This window comes from Acanthisitta chloris, unplaced genomic scaffold (assembly GCF_000695815.1).
Source record: "Acanthisitta chloris isolate BGI_N310 unplaced genomic scaffold, ASM69581v1 scaffold4538, whole genome shotgun sequence".
NCBI lineage: Eukaryota > Metazoa > Chordata > Aves > Passeriformes > Acanthisittidae > Acanthisitta > Acanthisitta chloris.
Genome location: NW_008687442.1, coordinates 106,795 through 124,372, shown reverse-complemented (window position 1 = coordinate 124,372; position 17,578 = coordinate 106,795). Strand labels below are relative to the sequence as shown.

At 36.3% G+C, this 17,578-nt stretch overlaps 1 protein-coding gene across 1 annotated transcript in view; it reads left to right on the top strand.

The window, feature by feature from the left end:
• The window catches only part of FAF1 (Fas (TNFRSF6) associated factor 1), a gene marked incomplete at its 5' end in the record, with an annotated part of 146,185 nt that overhangs the window by 26,542 nt on the left and 102,065 nt on the right, over positions 1-17,578 (top strand). The window contains one exon of the mRNA XM_009080580.1: positions 5,842-5,947. Coding sequence (XP_009078828.1) covers positions 5,842-5,947 — 106 coding nt within the window. The remainder of the gene's footprint in view (positions 1-5,841; positions 5,948-17,578) is intronic.

Below are 17,578 nucleotides of genomic sequence, written 5' to 3'. Positions count from 1 at the left end.
ATGGATGTTAAGGAACTTTGCCTCTTACTTTGTGAGTTCACCTGTTGTTTTCTTCAAATCCCTTCTATTTTGAACTAGAGATTAATAGTTGTGATTTGAATATCTCCAGAAAGTGATATTTGAAAAGCCTGAGATTCCAGTATGTGATATTTTATCTGTATGCTCTTTTTAAATAGAACAGTCTGGTCTCAGCTCTATAAGCTCCAGTTTGTGCTTGTTCATTATACTGAGGCAGAGCAGTGTCTGAAATGTCCTTTTCCAACATATTGGTACATAGGCATTGAAGTTTATTGTGACAGATGAATGGGCTTAACCCAGAACTGACTTAAAACCAGTGTCTAAATGTAATGGCAAAGTGATCATGCAGTTTAAACAAACAAAAATCTCCTAGGGTATCTTCCTTCATCAGTGGCCCCTCTAAAGCTTTTACAGGTAATAGAAACTCAGTGTATGACTACTGCACGCGAGTAAATTGAGGTGTAAAGATTAAATTTAAATGTCAAATACCACCTGTATGGTTCTGCTCTGCTTCCACAGTTTCAGCCTGGCAAAGCCATATTTATCCATCCATGATATCCAGAACAATAGCAACATGTTCTGGGAGTTGTGGATGTAATGAAATCTGATTTCTAGTGGCTGCCTCATCCCCGCAGCTGCAGTAACTCAGCCTTCTCTCTCCATGCTTCCTGTGATCTCACCTACCTCTGATGCTGCATCCAGTTCTTCTCATGTATTTTGTAGCACCTGCGTAAGACTTTTTCCCTTGTATAGAGTTATCAGCCTGCCATGCCTCTGGTCTCCAGTTGGCAGTCAGGTAATATCAAAGTGAAGGTGAAATCATATGCTCTGTGCAGTTCTGAGATGCTTGGACAGAGGTCAGCTGGATGGAGTATAAAATATACTTGTAATACAGCCTCTTAATAAGGTGGGTGGTGATTTGGGTCCCTTTCCTCTACCTGGCTGTTCATTTATACCCAGTCTTTGAGACCTTTCTACCACTGTCAGACCTCCTTAAAACTAGTGAGTATGTTCAGAAGTTACCAGTGGGACAGGTGGGTGGAGAAGAACATGATTTCCTTTGGAAAGCAGTCTTAAAAGGAAAGATGCCAAATAATGTCTGTCATTTCATAGTCCAAGGGGAGAGATCCCTTGCACCAGTTTTGTCAAATTAACTTAATCACTTCCTCTGTGTGCAATTCCTTCCCTTTATTGATTTGGATGCTTCTTGAAAGCTGACAATGCCCAGTTCAGGAGTAGATTTAGGAGAATGCAAGAGGGGAGCAGCAAAGTGTGGGTATGTGAGCCTGGTCATGGAGCTAGATCATCTGGATCATCTCTCCTTTCTATCCTGTATGTTCTGGGAGATGATTTTTATAAATTTTTTTGTTGTTGTTATTTTAATGGATATAACATATTTTATACTTAAACTGTTTTGGTTTTGGGTTGGTTTTTGGTTTTTTTTTCTAAATAGCTGACTGTCATAGACACTTTTATTATACCTGATCAATCATTGGAAGCTTGAAGGTGGTTAAAAGCCCAAGTGCATACCTTGGAGATTGTTACAAATAATGTTTCTTTGCTAAGTGATTGTAACTTATTTAAGAAGTGTAATCATGTCTGTGGGTAGAAATTCCCCCCTGTCTTTGAAGTAATGGGTCTGTATGTTGCCAAATGCCTTAGGTTGTTGCAGAGCAGTGGTGGTGGTGGTGGCACAGTGTCTTGTTGTACCTTATCCACTGTAGCAGAGTGTTAATTAAGAACGATGTAACCTGCAACTCCAATTACTAGTGCTGTCTGTTCAGCTGGACAGGAGCAGTGCCTTGCTTTAGTTACTTTGAAAGCTTCCATAGGAATGGTAAGATTAATGTTTTATTTTCACATCTGCTCCTGAGACAGTTTAAAAATCCTGAAGTTTAAAATGCAATAGAATGTAAACAAAAGGGCTTCTGCTCATTTACATGTTAGCCAGATTTGCTAACTGATTGCTGTTTGAACCTAATCTACCACCTCCTGCTGCATTAGCTACAACAAACATTACATTTACATACTGATTTCTTATTTTGTTTTAATGTAAATAATCTGTAATTACAGTAAATTTGGACTTCTGTTGACATGAGCTTGTATAAATCTGTAAGTTTAAACTGGAAATGTTAATTACCTTGTGTCATACCTATTTATATAAAAATCAGAGATTTTGGGGGAAATCTCCCTGTGGCTGGGAAAGATACTGCCTAATGGGAAACACTGAATGTATTTCATGAAAACTTCCAGAATCAAAATGAAAAGCAGCATTTACTGATCATTGATTAAGGATACACTTTTAGTTTCAAAGTTTAAAATCTTACTAAAATTTAAAAGAAAAATTCTATTAAAAAGCAAAATATTGCATAAAAAAATCAAAGCATTAAGGTAATCACTTAACAGTATATAATACCAATAATGGTATATAATGCCAATCTGTTTTGTATGTCCAAGTCTCTTGCCTGAACTGCTCAGAGCAGTAACCATGCTCAGGTCTATTTTCTTTCATCTGTTCTTGAACTCCTTTTTTGGGTTTAGGCAGAGTACCTCAAATGGAGGATTGGTGCCCAAAAATACAGGTTCTCTTGCCTCTTGTGCCGAATAGTGCATGTATAATCATTCAGCTGAGGTAAAAAAACTGTAATAGCAGCAAATCAGCAAATGCTTTTGAAAGCTGGAATTTGCAGTAAGGGAGAAATGGTCCTGGTAAGAGTGGCCTACTTTAGTCCTGTTTTTAGAATTTGGTTTTCTTTTCCCACTAATTCATTCTCAGATTAATTAAATTCTCTTAGCACTGATGGCAACAACAACAAAAGAACAACAAGAAAAGGAAAAGAACAAATAAAATCTGTCTTGATTTTAATGGGACACAGAGTTTGATTTTAATTTTTTTTCTTTTTCATTTTACTGCAGATATTTTATTAGGAAGTTGTAGTCAAGTAATTCTTGTAGGAAAGTTAAACAGCTGCAAACACTGAAGCCAAAGTTTCAGGCATATGCATTGTATTCAAAGTCAGTCTTCTCAATACACTTATGTGGACCTAATAAGAAATAAAAATAAGCTTCAGCTTAGTGTCAGTGAGAAGTTTCCTTTAAATACTTCTATCATGTAAATTTCATCATCACCTTAATGGCTGAAAGTACAATTTTAGGGCAAGATATGTTTTGGAAGCAAAGTTCTATTGGCACAAATAATTTAGGGCAATCTACATCCCTGGGTGCTGGAGGAATATGGGAGGGACTGACGTCGCTGGCTGTTCAAATCGACCCATCCCACAGAGGAGTGTGGGTACCAACACTGGCACCAATGACCCATCACATGTGCCATTAATTCCTCCTCCCTTTAACTTTCTAGTGTACATGGTCCAGGTCTTAGTGCTGTCAGACCATGTGAGATTTTGATGTAAGTGTTCAAAGGACTGTATCAGTTTACCACTGCATTTCTGTGTAGGCAGAAGCAATATTCCTCATTATGTTATTTATTTCTGAAGAAAAAGTGAACAATTAGCTATGCACTTTATTTGCTAACACTTTCAAACCAAATTTTTCCTCAATTTTTTTGTAGGTTTTTTTTTTAGCCAGTTTAATTTTCAGCCTCTTCTTTCACTCTCCTTGTCAATGAATAGGTACTGAGAATTTGCTTGTTAACAACATTCAGCTTGTGTTGTTTAGAAATCCCAAAAGTAGAGGTGTCAAAATTGTTAGTTACTTCAAAAATTAAGGCTTTTAATTTTTAGGCACTTCATTTAAATTAGCTTTGTTTGAAGAGTATTTTTTCCTTTTCTAACTACTTCCTGCTATCACAAGTGGAAAACCTTTCCTAAGGGCAGATGCTTTTCATTAGCATTGGATAGTGCTGAAGTCTGTGTATCATGCATAACTGGAGAGACTGAGGGTTTGATCAGACTAGCCTGTTTCCTTCTATGTTTACATCAATTACAGAATGAAAACATGAGTCATGTTATCAGTTAGCATCTACAGATTTTCAGATAGAGTCAAAATTAGCTATAACAGAGCCTTGTGTGAGTCTGTATGGAATCCAGAGCCATTCACATATGCTGTAATTAATGTTTTCAGAGCAATTAAATATGTCATTTGCCTCCAGTATTTGCTGAAAACAAATAAAAACCCAGAATCTGAAAAAGCACAGCAGGATATTTTAGTTGCTACCAAACATTTGCCAAAATAAAATCTGGTTATAGCGACACGAAACTTACTAGCAATCAAATTAGAATTACCTTTGAAAATAGGCATACAACTTTTCAGGACTATTTTTTTCTCATTTGAAGGACTGTTAAGTATTTTAAAAAATTTTAGGCCTTTTCTTACAAGTTTTTTGTGGCAAGTGCAGAAAACTTCATGTTCAGCATAGATGACTTCAGTTATATTTGATGTGTCTCCCATGCACATCATCATACTTAGCATTGGCAATGAGTTACATTATCTTCCATATTACAAATCCATAAAAGACAAGAAATAGCACTTGATTTTGTTTTGTGGTATGTGATTGGTAAGATATCACACAGGGCAGATTAAGTTGCTGAGTGAAGATATTTTTTTAAGGTAAATTGAGATGTTCAGCAAATTGTGCATCTCTTGCTAAAGCATCCAGTGAGTACTGTGTGAGTTTCTTGCTATGAGAGCAGCAAAACAGCAGATCAGCAATTCTGGTAAGAGTTAAAACTAGCAAATCAGATCTCAGGTAATTTAGGAATCTTTCTTATCTTCTTGTATCATAAGATACAGCTGTGCTGATCTGCATTCAGAATTTGTCCTTCATGTCTAAGGGAAATGGCATGTTGAAGTGTCATGGAATAGTGAAGATGTGAAGAAAGAAAACACAGTCTGTCATTCTTGTAAGTGTATGTGATAATCATACACTTATACATGAATAAACCCAATTTAATTTTGTATGCCACTGAACAGGTCAGGTTTGCATAAATATGGTTTAGAAATTGGAGCTATGGCACAAAGTTGCTGCAGTTTTGTAGTGTGTGAGGTTGTACACACTGTGCCTGTAATGGAAGTCCTGCCTTCTATTCTGGGAAGTAGAGAGCTGCATGATTTTGTGCCTAATTGAGCAAACAGGATGCCCTTTTTAACAGCCACATGTTTTATTACCAGGAAAATCACAAAACCCCCCCAAATGTTTGTGACAACATGAATATATAGTTGGTCTGTTTAAACTGTATCTTAAGGTTTTTTGTTTATTATTTCTTATGATTAAAACCTCTGTAATGTGCATTTAAACCAATGTGAGCAGAACTAAATTTTGTAAATGTTCAATACCCACGTGAGAAATTTTGCTGTGGTGACTTTTCTAGTTCTAATTAGCTATGTTTGTGTGCTTGGAATGAAACTAAGCGTAAGAATTTCCATTTGGTTTCTGCTTCAGGTAACCCCAGAGAAGCGAGAGCATGTTTTGCCTTTTTCCTACTCATCATCAGTTCTTCATGTGCAATCATAGCTTGATATTTTGTCTGGTCATCAATATGCTGACAAGCCTGGTATTAATGGCATTATGAGTGCTAAACACACCTGATGTTCGTGAGGATAATGTGACTCTCTTGATTTAGAGAATACTTAACATTAGAAGAGCTTTAAAGGCTGTATCACCTTATTAAGGAAGGAGTTGGGGAATGGCCTTTGGTCATTCTCAGCATGCTTCCTTGCATTTAAGAGTGAAAAGAGAGATGATAATGTTGTGCCTGGACTTGTCCATGTAGAGTTTAGGGTACCCTGGGGTTTTTGCATCTAACTGTAAAACAAGCTATAACATGCTTGTCCCTGATTTTCTTGTTTTTCTTTCAACCATTTCAGGGCCCTGCGGGAGTCATTAAATCAAAACTTCATGCTGATTGTCACCCATCGAGAAGTCCAGCGGGAGTACAACCTCAACTTCTCAGGAAGCAGTACCATTCAGGAGGTGAGTGCTGTTTCACAGCTGAAGAATAAATGTAGCTCATTATAGCTAATGCCAGCTCTGTTAAAGGGAGTTTGCATGCTCTTGATGGATATTCCTTTATTTTATTAGTCTTTCTATTTTTAATCAACTGGATCATCGAGATTGCTGTAATTTAATTAAAGAACTTGGTCATAAAAAGGTTTTCTATTAAACTATACAGAAGTGATGTTTCTTTTTGCGTCGTAGTAGCAAAATACGCAAACATTATTGAGTTATTCAAATTGCATTTTTTCTTTAAGCCCTTTGAAGCTCCCTCTGTCTTCCCTTCTTTTAGCCGGCTCCATCTCCATTTCCTAGGCACCTCAACCATTGCTGGTTGCTGTAGGAGTGCTGTAATTCTTACTGGCTTGGTAGCCAAATGGGTTTGTGTATGATGGACGTTGCTGCCGTTCTGGGGAATGACCAGCAAGGGGTGATGTTGGAGAGAACTTTGTCAGAATTAAGTCTTAGAGGAACAAACATCTCTAATAAGACTCTGGACTCTGAATTTCGAGCAAGCATTCCCTTCATATTTTAAAAACTACTTTGCAAAGCTAAATGCTGTTGTCTAGTGCTCCATGATATATCTAATGCCACCTGTTTTGGATGTTATTTTCCATATAACCCACTGCCTTCTGGAAACATGACAAACAAGCTGGGAATGTGAATCTTCAGAATTCACATTACAAAATATTAAGATTAAATGTTTGCTTTTCAAATTAAATGTATGTTTGCTATTGGTCTGACACATCTCTCAGTCTTTTTAGGGTTGAACAGATTTTATTGAAGTTTTGCGTGTCACATGCTGACATTGTAGACAGAATTAATTTAAGTTCTGTCATATTAGCTATAGGAGCTGCAGTATCTTGTACAACAATGAAAAATGATCATTAACTGTTTTCATTGTGAATCCTATAATTCTAAGATCTAAATCCTGATCTTTCCCCTGTGTGAAAGCCTGTTTTCTACTTTTTATTTTTAAACCTATTAAAGGAAGTTCTGTTTGGGTTTGTTGTTGTTACGTGAATATTGTTGTTGTTGGATGAGTTTGATTTTTGAGGGGCTGAGCTCTGAGTCTTTACAATTAAAAATATTTTGAATATTTATGAAAATGAATGAGCAAAATATGTGTTTTTAGGTACAAAATGATGAGATTCTAAAAGAAAACACATACATATTGACCATTTGGTTTTGTATCTATGCTATATCAATGATTTCTTTCCTGGTGGGTCTTACCTGGCTCAAAGGAACAGGAAAGCTCTGACAGGGGAATCTTGACTGTCTTTCCATGCACTGAAGTTTTCTTGTTTGGTGGTACTGGCAGGTTACAGTCAATGTGTTAACATATGAAGTCAATGTAATTTAAAAGTCAGTTATGATTTTCCCCATTAAACAACCCAAATAAATCCCCTACCAGCCCATAACCAGCAGGAGCAGCAAACCTTTCTTTGCTTTTCTTGTATCTGAGTATTGCATGCAACAGAGTGTATGAAATGATGAAGACCATTTCAGAGGCTGAAATGAAATTGCTCCCTGGCCCTCCTTGTGCAGCTGATGCTGAACAGGTGAATATGTCTGTGCAGAGTCTCATGGCAATCCCTGGGGCTTTGGCTGAGGTAAAGGGGTTGGTGAACATTTGTCTAATTATAGAAAACAAGCACTGTTTGGTATGTTAACTCCCTAATGGCTTCTTAATTTAATTTTTTTCCTTCTTTTTAGCATGGAGTGATCATTGTAACTAATGATTGATGAATCTAGTTAGTCCTTGTGAGTTGGAGGAATCGGTGGTATCTTTCCTTCTCTCCTTTGTCTCTCTCCTCTCCAGGGACTGTTAGATTATTTTTTTTCTTCACTCTCTTGTTCGCACTTTAACAAATTAATAGTTTACTTTCCTTCTGGTGTGTTTTTGTAATGGTGAAGAAGCTTTGTGAGCTGCAGTTGCCAACCACAAGAGGGCAGGAAGGACTATTCAATTATTGCCTAAAAATGCTGCTCAGTGTTTTCAAATTAGCTTCTGGTATATTAACAAAAAGGAGTATAATGGCCAAGTTATTGTTTGATTTACAGATAATTGGCATATTGCAGGGAGGAGACTTAATTTCACCCTTTTAAATTAAACAGGGAGATTTAAAAAGACATAAAATATTCATTAATGTTCAGTGATTATAAAGCAGTGGCATATATTTATTCTACCTTTATTACTGTTTCGATGGGAAAATACTGCAAATATTTCAGAAATCGACTTGGCCATACTGACAAGTTGAAATGTTTAAGCAGTGTTAATGCAATCTACTCACATGCTATATCCTATGCAGAAAGATTCAAAATGACTACATCAATTATTAAAAGAAATGTTTAAAATTCTAGAAATGTTCTACTTCTTGCCACAGTTGGGTGCAACTGTCTCTCCAGGGCTAGTTGTTCAGTTTGTTGTTACTGTTAGTATTGTGAATTTTAAGAAACAGATATTTTTTCCAACTGCCTCAAAACCCCCCCAAACTCACACCCAAACCACAACCCTCCCCACCCCTTCGAAACTCATAAATTTCTGCAATGGATTAAAGGCAAAATCCAGTGAGCTCTCAGCTATGCTTTCCTAAAGTACTATTGCTTCAGTTCTTTGTTGTCTTACTTTATTGCTTAGAATGCATGTTCAATACTAAATGGTATTTGGATGAATTGTTTTTTCAAAGAAATTGTGGTGCTTAATGGGGAAAAAATGTGGCAAAAAATTCACTGAGAGAAGCCTGAAGCCACAGTGCTCATGTCATACCATTTCTTGATATTAAATTAATACTTGGATTTTGGATGGTTCTTGAACATGCCTTTGTTTTTTTTACATGCTTTTTCTACATCTCTGACTCTTTACATATTAAGTTTTAATTTCTCAGCTTAAAAAATATGAGTTACATTTAGTTACATTGTTGTGGGATTATGAGTTTATACAGAATCTTTGGAAATGAAATAAATTCAGTGGAACTTGTCAAAAATTCTGGATATCTCTTTTTTAATTGAGCAGGGTACTAGTTAACTTAGAAAGTTAATGGTAACATAGTGGTCTAAATTGCAAATTAATCTATGTCCCAGGTTTCTGACATGTGTTTGTTCTTGTAAAATTGCAGTATGAAATTAATTGTGGGCAGATACTGTTCTGGGAAATATCATGGTTACTTTTTTTCATGATCTGCATTTTAAAGTGGAAATTAGTAGGTTTTGTGCCAGTTTGGAGACTGTAAATGAATACGTTTCCAGTGTGTTAGATGGTTAAATGAGGACAGTTCTAACAAATTGAATTCCTAGTATAAAACTAGAAGGATTTTTCTGTCTGAAGACTTGTTCTTTATTCTGCTAAGATAATTTGTAGAGGCTGTCTGCAATTGGAGAGGTTGTTTTAACCTGAGATTTGAGAAGCTATGTGCTAAATTATTACAAAGCATTGCCACACTCAAGGTAATTTAGTTTCTGTCTATTCTTACCAACTTGTTCTCATTTAGAAATAAACATTTCTACTACTTTTCATTTTTGCAGTTGTAGTTATGTTTTTATATTTTTTTGATGGAAATGAAAGGCAAACCTTGTAAGAGAGGGTAATATTTAAATGTTTCAGAGAAGGCAAGTTTGTGTTCTGATCCTGGAGCAGACAAACTAATTTGTGAAAAACCTAATGGATTTGAGTTCCTGTCACAATAGTGTGCTCTGTGCTTTTTGTTTCAGTCACTTGACAAAAAAAAAAAACCCCAACATTTTTAGCAAACTGGATAGCTGTGTTAAAAACAAGGAGTTTGCATTTGTCTATTTTACTTTTGGTGTAGACTCTGAAGCCTTTTTCTGATTCCTGTGTGCAGGATTACAGAAATAGCCAGTGTACACAAGCTGTGGCTGCTAAGGGTTGGATGAGCTAAAAATGCAGAACCCTCAGCCCTGTCATAGCTTGGTGATTTTATTTTGTAACTGCTGGAAATTCCAGTTGAGAATACTGTGTAAAGCATGTACTGAGCACTGTAATTCTCAGTGAAACATAAAATCTGTGCAAACAGTGCCAAGAAGATGGTCCTTAAATGCTGACTGCCTCTGCGTAGCTGCCTCTGCTCTTTATTCCATTCCTTTAGCCAATAACCTAAGCAGAGTCTGCCTGCTCAGCATCCCTGTCACCTGTGCTAGGTAATATGTTTGTTCTCTGTTCCCTATAGACTTACTGGCTAAGGTGGAATATGAAGAGCAATGTATCCAATAGCTCTCCAGGCAGGAGGAGGAACTATTTGTGCATACGACTGCTTGGGCTGAGATAAACTGGAAATTCTGTCTTGGCAGAGCCTAATGACAAGTCTGAACTTCTTTCATTCAGATTTTTTTAAACTTTTCTGATAAGTGGATGAATGTTAAACAGGATGCAAACCCAGCAGTTATGAATATGCAGGCAAAAACCTTATTTAAAAAGCCTAAAAAAATGTAATCTATACATGTAGGTAAGCAGCTGAGTTACCTGCAGCATGCAGGAAAATAGTCCTACTGAAGGTCTCCTGCCTTTTTCAGATGTGTTTTTGGTTATCTCTACAAGATGTTTTCAAGCTAGTTGTTGTTGAGTGAGATCACTGAAAGCAAAGGTCAGACATTGACATGGGGCCACAAAATGTATATACAAATAATGTTCTTCTTTTTAATGTTGTAGCTGAGTATATTTACAATAAAATACATTTGCAAAATACAGAATATCCGAATATGTTACATATGTGAAAAGTTGTTTTATATTTTTACTTTTTCTTCTAGCCTTAAAATTGTTGAAGACTGTTCTTGTTGTAATAAAGATCAGTAACTAACACTTTTTCTATTTAATCGGAGGTGCACAAATGTTTTACTCTATTGTCCAAATATTCGTAGTGTCAGAGAAGCTAGAAAAATACATTGCTCTTCTGATTATGCTCGAGAGAGACTTAGATTGTTTTTGTGAAATTTGACCATTTTGTTTGCTTTTTAAAGAAATCTGTCATTTAAAAATTATTTTCAATTTATTGTGAGTCATAACAGCAGTATACATAATTTAAACACCTATCACTGTGATAGCCTCAGTGTTCTACAGTGGTAAATGAGCCCCAGCTAGCAGCCTAGGCTTTGGCTTTTTAAAAAAGGAGAGCAAAAATCCTATCAACTTCTTGATTTGTTTTCTGCCTTTCTTTTATAGAAAACCAGCACATTGCTAAAGTAAAAAGATATTTGCTGAAAGAAATCCTTGATAAACTTGTTGTAAATGCTCATATGAAAAGGAGGTTCCTTGGGAAATAAAGAGAAAATACCTTTTATGTACCTGTTCAAAAGTGATAGCTTTATTAGGCACTTAAAATGTCTTAATACCTGACTGTAGAGATCTGATTCGAAGAGATTGTGTTGATAAAAGTATACAACTATTATTCTTTTTCTTTTTATGCAACAGAAACAGCCATAAGGGATAAAGAAGGGGCAGTACTTCTCACTTAATTATGAAACTTAATATATTCCTGACAGAATATGTTTCATAACCTGTGATTTGGTTTTGGTGGGTTTGGACATGCATATCATTAAAGAAACGATCTTCAGTTATCAAAACCTAGTAAACATGGACATTTTTATATGCAAGAAAAGGCAGAGAGTAAATAATTGCACTGGTGACCAATACTGTAATAATCCTGTTTTACAATATGCACTTGACAGGTTGTAATAGTGCTAATTGAAGAGACTAATTCACACTTGCTTCATTCTATTCAAAGGCAAAATCAGCAGCTTGTTTTGCTTTTGACCAGATGGTCCTGATGAACACCTACTGTGCACTTTAAGTGCTTTACTAGAATTACAAAGGCTGGGGGCTGCATCCGACTCAAAATGATTTGAGAAGAGAAAAAAACCTCACTGCTCAATGGATTTGGTGCAACTAAATTAATTCTAGTGGACCCATTACACATTGAGCCCCCTTTTCAAAGTGCTGAGCCTCCTCGTTTGTTCTGTAGCAATGAGAAAGTGAAAGGCAGATTACTGCAAACAGAAATAAAAAAAAAGTGCTGTGAAAAGGAGAAAAGAGGCCTTGAAGCCTTTTCATATCATTTGGGTTTTTCAAGTGCGTTATTTTTGGGGAGGGTGGATGTATGAAAAGCCAATTGGAGTTTTTTTTGTTTTAAAGTGCGCTATTTAAGTACTATGAATATAAAAGCAAGAGCAACAGTTGACTGAGTTTACTGTGGTAAAGCTTTGTGTCCGAGGATGAATCAAATTCATTATAGTCAATGCTTTGTATTTTCATACGAATGTAGGGTTAGTTTCACAAGACTGTGTCTGTTTGGGATAATTATAATTTAATATTTTCCCTTTCATAAAGTTATCACTGTAGTTTATCTAAAATCTGCTGAAAGCAAGGTTTTTCCCCTGAATAAATTTAGAAGCACCCAGAGAGTTTAAAACTCCAAAGGAAGCTGTTTGATTTCCAAGGGAAGGCGAGGCAGGTTCCAATAGCGGCGAAGCACAGATTATTATAACTAATTAGAAGTCACACATCTGTTAGCTTTCAGTTTGTCAGCCTTGTAGTTTCGTGTGTATGTTTCTATCTCTTCTTCTTTTCTCTCCTTCTCTGTCTCTATTACACTCCATCAGTAAGTGTAGTTGGATGGGAGAGAAACTCTCAAAGGATAAGGATCAATTTATTTGAATTTGAAAATAATGAGGAGTCATTGTTATAATTTTGGTTATGGGTTTGGCTCCATAAATGCTCAGTCATGTGAGTTGTCCTTATTTTAGAAGTAATCATGTCGAATTGAATGGCTTTGCTCATGTAATTTAAGGATGCTAAGGATTTTGGGGATCAAGACCTAATTTAAAACCCTGAATTTTTAAAAACTGCAATTAAAACCGTTGCTTGCTATTCTGATTTTGAATATTTGCTGTGTTTTACTTTCTGGGTGGTGAATTTTTATGCAAGGCTTCTGTCATAATGCTAGCTATTAAAAAGGTGTTAGCATGAAATGACAAGAAAACCTAAGCAGCTTTATGAACATATTAAAGAGCTCTGTCCCCAGTTCCTGTGCTGCTTAACGTGGGAAGGCAGTGCTCTGGAGCTAAACAGCATAGTGCTGCTATCTCTGCAAATTATGTTTAGTCGAATTACAAATGAAAAGTTAAAGTTAGCATTTTTTCACAATTAAAAAAAATTAATTTGCAGCTTGTAAATTAAAGCGGTTTAGAACACGGTTTAACCTTTCCATCCCGTGTTAACTATAACATGATCACTTCTATTATTGCATGATATACACTTATATTAAAGAAAAACACAACAACAGTCGTTGAATTGCTGATTTGTTTTCAAACAATGAAATTTGTATTTGTGCAAATTATAGTAGGCACAGTGTTCTCTCATGTTTTCTCATCAAACAACCCAATTATACTTATAAATAGTGAGGTGCTAATGAACTGTTGTTCTGGAAAAGTTGATTTTTTTTTTTTAACTTGGGTAAGAAAGGAAACACTTCACAATTTTAGAGTGCTTGCTTGGTGAGAAGATATTTGAAAATATTGTACTTATGTAAATCATGTTGGTGCTATCACTTTTAAATACACAACAGAAGCTAATCTAAAATCCCCATCAGTTCATATGGAGCGTAACTAGATTCTTGACATTGTAAATTGCTCACTTAATTGGGAACCGAGGATTTACTCACATTCATTGTGTCGCAGAAGTTGTTTCCAAAGAGTTTGTATGTCAGTGTGAAGTTTAGCACTGCATTCATTTAATAGAAAGAGGTATATTTTTGGGTAGTTGAGGGGATGAGGATATTTAACTTAATCGTTGTGAAGTTACAGCTCCAGAATGGTCAACAGTATCTTGAAGCAGCAGCATAATAATAGTGCTGCACTGGGATGCTTTGTAATTACTGTGCAAAGAAAACATTCGGGTGCTGTTTCAACTGTGAATTAATAATGTTTGTCTCTGTCCAGTCCATAACATCTTAGTGACTCAACACACTATCTCTGTAGTAAACCTGTTTCTTAGGGTTTTGCAGTTACGTTCCTGTATCTGTGTAAAACATGAACTTGAAAAGTTATTCTTTTGTTTTTTGTACCAAAAATCGTGGGCATAAATTGAAGAGCCTTGCACTCATTTAAAGGATAAAATAGTCTCATAATCACCCTCAAGAAATCCCTGTTACTGTTTTTAAAAAGGGTTATAGCAGCTCTTGGCAAATATTTGCAATAAGTGGCAAAATTTATGCCTTGCTTTGTGATAGTTGCGTGACCAGACAGTGGGGTATAGGATTGTTTTAAGGTTTTTACAGCTGCAGGGGAAAAGCATCTGTTCCTAGAAAAGCCTTCATTGTTTAATTTTGACACTGACTTTTTCCATGCTGCTTGTACCAGTCTCTGGATTAGGTGCCACTAAGATAAAATTTGTTTTAAGTTGCTCCCAAATGCAGCTGTCACTATACACAGCCTTGTAGCTTAGGCAAAGGAGACATAATCAAAACAAGCATTTTTGTACAAGGTCATTTGGTAGACTGAGAAAGCTCAGAGCAGGAATTTTGACAATATTGTATCTTGTGAGTAGCTTGGCTATTAGCTTTTGTGTTTGTTTAATAATTCTGGTGATCACTAACCTATGTGATGGCCTCAGAAACAATGAAAGGGATTTTTTTTACTTCATTGCTTTTCTTTTACATATATTTATTTTGAGCAGCAGTTACTGCGGTATTCAGTTACATACACTCCATGTGTGTATATTTATGTCTCTATAGCTCTGCAGTGAAATGGAATGATTTGCAAAATTCAGGGAAAATTGACATTTTTGAAAGGGCTTCCATTTCTTTCCTTCAAAGTTTCCAGTGAATTAAAAATGAAAGAGCACTTCATTTTATGTATCCCAGAGTTGTGTTAATTTCTACCCAGCTGGTCTAAAATGATTGATACAAAGCCAAATTTGTGGCTGCCTGCATTACAAAGTCTGTAATTTGCTAATGAATTATGATAATAATCTTTCATCACACATGAAAGATTTAGACAAACAATTTACTAACTATATAGTTTGATCACAATTTTTGGGTTTGTACCAAGCCTCAAATCTACTTTATTTTTTCCCTGCCTAGATTAGCAGACCAAAGTGAACTTACTCTTACCTTGTTTTGAAAGCAATAGTGCTGGAAGTTACATGGAGATGATGGCAGACAGCAGAAATGATACAAGCTTGTAGTGTAAATATCCAGATCTAATATATATATAAAAATAAAACCACCCAGTTTCCAACTGGAGGAGCATCATGGTAGGCATGGCACAAGAAGTTGTTTGAGACTACATCTACTGTTTTGGGTACATGGAAATCAGTGAGAACAGGGTACAGATGTTTCTCAGGTTAGACCTCCTTCGGGTATGGTGGAGGGAAACTAATTAAAACATAGCTAGACGAAGCCATAGGAGCACATTGGACTTAAATAGAATCAAAAGAAAACCAAACCCTCCAGAAGAGGAGCAGCTGCCACGACATCCTGTCAACTTGAGTGAAGTTTGTGGCTACCTGCATGTTGTGTCAGCAAAGAGCTGGTCTTGAACACTCAAGGGACCTTGTGTGGATGATCTTCACAGTAGGACACGAGCACAGTATAAGTGAGTGTCTTCCTACATGAAATGTGCTCATGTTTGGTCATATCACAGAGCAAAGGTTACTTCCCAGTTCTGCAGAACTTGCTGCTGTACACAGGAAAAATGAGAGGAGCTCTACATTCAGTGCCCTCTGACTTTTCTGTTTTGCAAATAGCTTCAATCATTTTTCTGCTCATCTTGAGCTCAGTAGCGTGGGTTTAAGTAGACATAATTTTGATGTCCACCCTAGAAAAAACAATCGACCAAATAAAAAAACCCACAAGCCCTAACACGTATTCAGTGTTGCCACAGTTATTTGGATGAATCTGTTGACTTCAGTGGTTTTTGGCTTTGTGCTTCTCTTCAGACCATGAGTTACCCAAACCAGCTGGTTTCTCACCCCAAAACCACACACACATGTGGCCTCAAACAAAATCACATTGAGATTCCTGTGGCCACTATTATGCAAGGTATTATTTGACTGGTAGAAAGACTAAAAAAAAAAAATAAACTGGGAGAAAAGGCAAGAAAATAGGACAACCAGCAGTAACAAGAAAATGCATCCAGAGCAGGGACTGATCAGTGGCCTTGTGAAAAGATTAGAGAAGGAGCTTTGGGGTAGGTGCTGACTGGAAAGGGGGTTGAACTATAAACAAGAGGTTTTTGTGGTTATTTTATTATGTTGTTTGTTCTTATCATATTTAGGGAACTAGAGTTTTGTTAATAACCAGGAGTGTGTTCATTGCTTCTCATTTCTTACCTCTTACTGCATCAAGTTAAAAAGAAAAAGTCTTCAGTTTAGTTAGAAGGGGGTATTTTTTTTGTCAACCTTCCTGGATAATAGAAAGTGCAGAACAGTTCTGTAAGGATTTAATCTATTTTAATTAATTGTGTTTTGGAAGAAAAAGACACTATTAGAAAACCTAGGGGGTTTTTTCCCTCTTTTTCCCCTGGATTACCTACAGAATCTCTCATAGACTGTGCCATATGCAGCATAGAATACTGCTGATATTGATTCTTTGGGCATGATACTTTTGGAATTAATAGAATTCAATACAACAGGGAAATTTTTTGAGGCAACATTCTTTTGTATTTATGATTTTGGAGTGGGGAGGGGTGTGAGAATATCAGAGATTTGGTGTACCAAAGGCCTTAATTCTCACCACTCTTCTTTGTCTGCAGGAAGATGGTTCTGTGTAGTAGCTGGTGCCTGATATATCTAATACCTAGTAGCACTCTTGGAAATTATGACATTAGCGTCATTGGGAAATATAGAGTAGCTGGAGACCTTCACAATATTGGAAACAGTTAACCAATAAAAGCAAAAAAGGGTAAAGAGGAATAGAGAGAACAAGGAATAAAAACTATTTTTCTACAGTTTGTATGTAAGGAAGAAAGATCTTCCTACAAATATGTACTTGTCAAATGCCAGTAAGTCAGTCTATCTCTGGTATCACATGGCAGAGCTCTACATACCTCACTCTAACCCTAACAACCTAAGAACTGACTTCATTTCAGTCATTTAATTCACAGCATTGGGGCAAAATATAAACCCCCAAATATCTTGACAATTTCTTCCAGAAGAAACAAAGGTTTTATATTGTTCTCAAATTGATTTCTGATGACAGTCTACAGTTTACTGAACTCGGCACCTCTAAGACAGTAACTCTTACTTAAGAAACAGAGTGAGCTGTGTTTGTGTCCCATTATTCATTTCTCTGTAACTGTAAGCTGAATTTCAGTTCAGCATCTCTCTGTGTCTTGCATAAACTTCTGTTTGACTTAGCCACAAAAAAATTCTTCTTTTAAGACAAGGAGGGCTTATTCCTGAATAATTCAAAAGTGAGGAGTATAAGAAGTGCTCAGATTAATCTGGGAAGGGTTTTGTGTGTTGACAATTTCACCTATAACTAACAGTCTCTTTCATCCACTCTGCTTAAAAGGTCTTGGCTCTTTTTATTCTATGCATTGACATTGGGCTGGCAGTGAAAAGACTAGACTGCAGCTGAGAACTCTGACCACAGGGCA